The 3,866-nt window shown below is 39.7% G+C and overlaps 1 protein-coding gene across 1 annotated transcript; it reads right to left on the minus strand.

The window, feature by feature from the left end:
• Window positions 1–387: 387 nt before the first annotated feature.
• On the minus strand, window positions 388–939 carry LOC118749127. Its single transcript, XM_036483896.1, has one exon. The coding sequence runs from the start codon at window positions 937–939 to the stop codon at window positions 388–390; it is 552 nt and encodes a 183-aa protein (XP_036339789.1).
• Between the last annotated feature and the right edge of the window lie 2,927 nt (window positions 940–3,866).

Below are 3,866 nucleotides of genomic sequence, written 5' to 3' on the forward strand. Positions count from 1 at the left end.
ACTGGGAGTTAGAATTAACTAGACATGGTGCAAACGGCCCTTATAGTGTTTGCATGGTGGTCTACAATTCTTGCTATTGGATCCAAATTTTCGGTGGTACCAGCACTCATCTAAGTTAGCAGGTGTGCTGCTTCTACGGCGCTCGCGAGACTGCCGACGGAATCTGGATCTATCACCCTTCCTATCGGTGTTGCGATCAGTATAGAGGCGGTCGAAACGTTGTGCTAGCGCATTGATGGCACTTTGTAGCTCGTTGTACTCGGTGTTGGCTTGCGATTTTTCTGCATACGTGGCTGATGCCGGAGTAAGGCGGCAGCCTTTTTCAGCTGTGCTGCTGTTCACCTGCAGGCTGATAGTGTCGACGATAGCGTCCGCAATTTTTAGGTATTATTCCGGTGGGCCTGAGCACGCAGCTACAGCAGCTTGAGCATAAACTGGTAGACGTTTTGCCCACAGATTCTTTACCGCTGATTCTCTCATTGTATCGCCGACTAGCCGCATCATTTCCGTAAACAACTGACTAGGCCTTTGATCACCCAGCTGGGTTTCGTTCAGCACTTGATTTAAGCGTCGCTGCTGGCTGTCGGTGCAGAAGGTTATTAGTCGCTGTTTGACGAATTCATATCGACCCTGGTCAGGCACTTCTCCTAACGTGGCTAGGAAATCTTGCAGCGTACGTGGACCGAGAGCTGCCATCACCGTGTTGAATTTCTGGGTATCGCTTTTGATACCCATTGCGGGGAACCAATAATCGAGACTTAGGAACCATCCTTCGATGTTCCTGCGGTCGATCGTTGGCATGTCGATTTTTACGGCTACAGCGTTGACATCTGAGGATGTTAATTGAGCTGCGCCTATGGGGGGCATTGGACTATTTCCTGGGGCTTCGTCTTTTGTTGCCAAAGGTGCTGCTGCATCCGATGAATCCTTAGATGCCATTTTCGCTGTCTTAAAAATTATAAGCGATATTAGCTGACGTGTGGCTTACGGTTTTTCGGTAACTGTCGAAGCAACGGATCTTCTTTAAAACGGGGTCACCACTTTGGAGGTCACGAGTTGCAAATCGAAATTAGTTACTTCTTTAGTAGTTGGATGAGGATTAAAAAATTGCCGCTTGCTTGTACTCTTCTTAAGTTTATGTTGTTTCCAACGAATGGAATGGAAGTAAAAGCAAAAGCAATGCGACAACCGCAAAGTGCTCTCATCGTCGTTTATTAAATTATAACGGGGTACAATAATGAGAGAAACTAAAACTACTCGTTAGGGTTATGATTTTTTTTTAGATTTAAACGCCTGTGGTGGCAATCGATGAACTTTTGTATAAATTTCCAAAAAATAACAACAATTTTGATAAATTATAAAAAAAACTCCCGCGCACAGCGGAATTCATTATCAGTTTCTAAGTGGAGAAAATTAATATTCAAACGTGTTTTTCTTCTCAAATGTTTTATGGTTTTATTAAAGTAAAATAGACGCGTGGATTTAGTGCTGATACACATCGTTTTTAAATCAAAACTTGGTAGGCAAAAAGGAATTTCGGTCGAATTTTTATACTAGGTATGGGGCTTTGCCATGCAACAGCCTTGTAAATGAAATGATAGTGTGCGCGGAAGGTATTTTCACGAACCAACAAAAATATCGCCAAAAAAGTAATATATGGACAAAAGTTCTTTAAATGCAAGCACAGGCAAATCAAAATTAAAAAAAAAGTGTAAAAAAATCATAACCCTACTACCCGTGTTCCGTTTATATAAATTTTCAAATGAAATTTATTTGCATAAACTTTTCAATGCTCATCCGACTATGCAGAGGGTGTTTGGCATAACCCAGCCAATAAAACATAATCCATAAATTGCTGAGCACCTTTTGCAGAGAACACCTTGCTGCGTAGGCGGCCCTCGGTCGCGCTTAGGGATTATGACCCTCACTACGTAGAATTCTCCTTTCTGTTTTGTCGAAGAAAAGGGATTGAAAACTCTTTTCGCATAGGACACCTTTCTGCGTTGGCGGCCTTCGGCCGCGCTTAGGGATTATAACCCTCACTAAGTAGAATTCTCCTTTCTGTGTTGCCGAAGAAGAGGGGCTGAGAAGCTTATGCGGAGAAAACTTTTTTGCGTAGGCGGCCTTCGGCCGCGCTCAGGGATTATAACCTTCATTAAGTGGAATTCTCCTTTCTGTGTTGCCGAAGAAGAGGGGCTGAACCCCTTTTGCAGAGAACGCCTTTCTGTGTAGACAGACTTCGGCCGCGCTTAGAGATTAAAACCCTCACTAACTAGAATTGTCCTTTCTGTCAGGGAAGACCTTTCCACTCAAATCACAGAAAATTAGATAAAATATATTATAAAGTTATGCTGTAACGAAATCGCCGGATTTGGTCAGTCGAGAAAAAGCAAAAAAAAAATGCAAAGATAGAGAAGTCACATGATACATCTAAGAAAATCAAATATACATTTTAAAAAATATATTTATGAGCTATGTTAATAAGAATTTTTTTGGAGAAACCCGATAAAAACAATTTTTTTCATATATTTTTTAGAGTCCGACCGATTCCATTTTTTTCTTTTTAAGGTACTGATGCCGATTAATCGGCTTATGGGGCAGGATCGGCCGATGTCGATGCCTATTCCATAAATAATGTATTAATTCATAATACCTGTTAATTTAACGGAGTTAAAAAAATAAAATAAAACAAATAATTTAATTAATTGGCTTGTTATGCAACATTACATACACATGGGTGTACATACATTGTTTGTTTATTTAATCTTTCATCATGTTTATAAAAGTCTAGCTGGTATACAATAAACACCATATAAATTCAGATTTTAAACTTTCTAAAAAAAAATGAAAAAGTCTGGTAGACCATTTTATTCTACTATAATGAAGTGCAAGTTTCAAGCAGCTAAAAAGTCCCGTAAATTTTTAGAAATTTTTCCTGCTGGCAGTGTTTTCCATATAAAAGAAAATTTACGAACATACTTTTGTATGGAAAAACCGTGAAACACCTTAAACCAAAAAAAAGTCATTTTTGTGAGCTGTCCGCAAATGGTTTTTTATGTTTGCTGTTGTCTGTCGCTTAACCTGAACATATGAAAAAAAATTCCAAATAACCGTAAAAGAATTGGCGAAAAAAGGCCGATGCCGACGCTCAATTTTGTGCCGATACTAGCCGATGCCGATGCCAATTAATCGGTCGGACTCTAAGGGCCGTTTGCACCATGTCTAGTTAACGCTAACTGGAGGTACATCCTTCAGTTAAGCACGTTAACTGCTTTATCGATCACATGTTATATGATGGGTGTCGATAACGTCGATAAAGATGTTTAACTGGGAGTTAGAATTAACTAGACATGGTGCAAACGGCCCTAATATGTTTATTATGTATCTTTTATCACAAATATCATACACAAATTCACGTGGCAACGACGGAAAATGCTATTATCAATTACGTCGTAATCACCAAATTCTCCCGCAAATTTCGAAATTCGGGAGATTGGCATTATTGATTCCGAGTGAAATGCAATTTCGACAGTTTTTCGTGAAAATATTTTATGAACGTTTTTGTTTATCGGAAGAAGTATTAAAATAACTAAAACCAACCAAATCATATAACAAAACGAAAAGCCAAATAAGAAACCAAGGGCCGGATGTTCAATGTCTGGTTATCACTACATGCCAGTTAAACATCATTATCGACGTTTTCGACATCATGCATATAACATGTGATCGACAAAGCAGTCGTATTTATCCGGAGCTTCTACCTCTGATTTGTGCTAATCAGACATTGTATTATGGTACGCATACTTTGGGAGCAGCAGTGAGTGCAGTCGGCATGACACAATGGGGTGCACTGTGGCTAGTCATGT

Source organism: Rhagoletis pomonella, unplaced genomic scaffold (genome assembly GCF_013731165.1).
Source record: "Rhagoletis pomonella isolate Grant_MI unplaced genomic scaffold, Rhpom_1.0 Rhpom_scaffold_00014, whole genome shotgun sequence".
In the NCBI taxonomy this organism is placed as follows: domain Eukaryota; kingdom Metazoa; phylum Arthropoda; class Insecta; order Diptera; family Tephritidae; genus Rhagoletis; species Rhagoletis pomonella.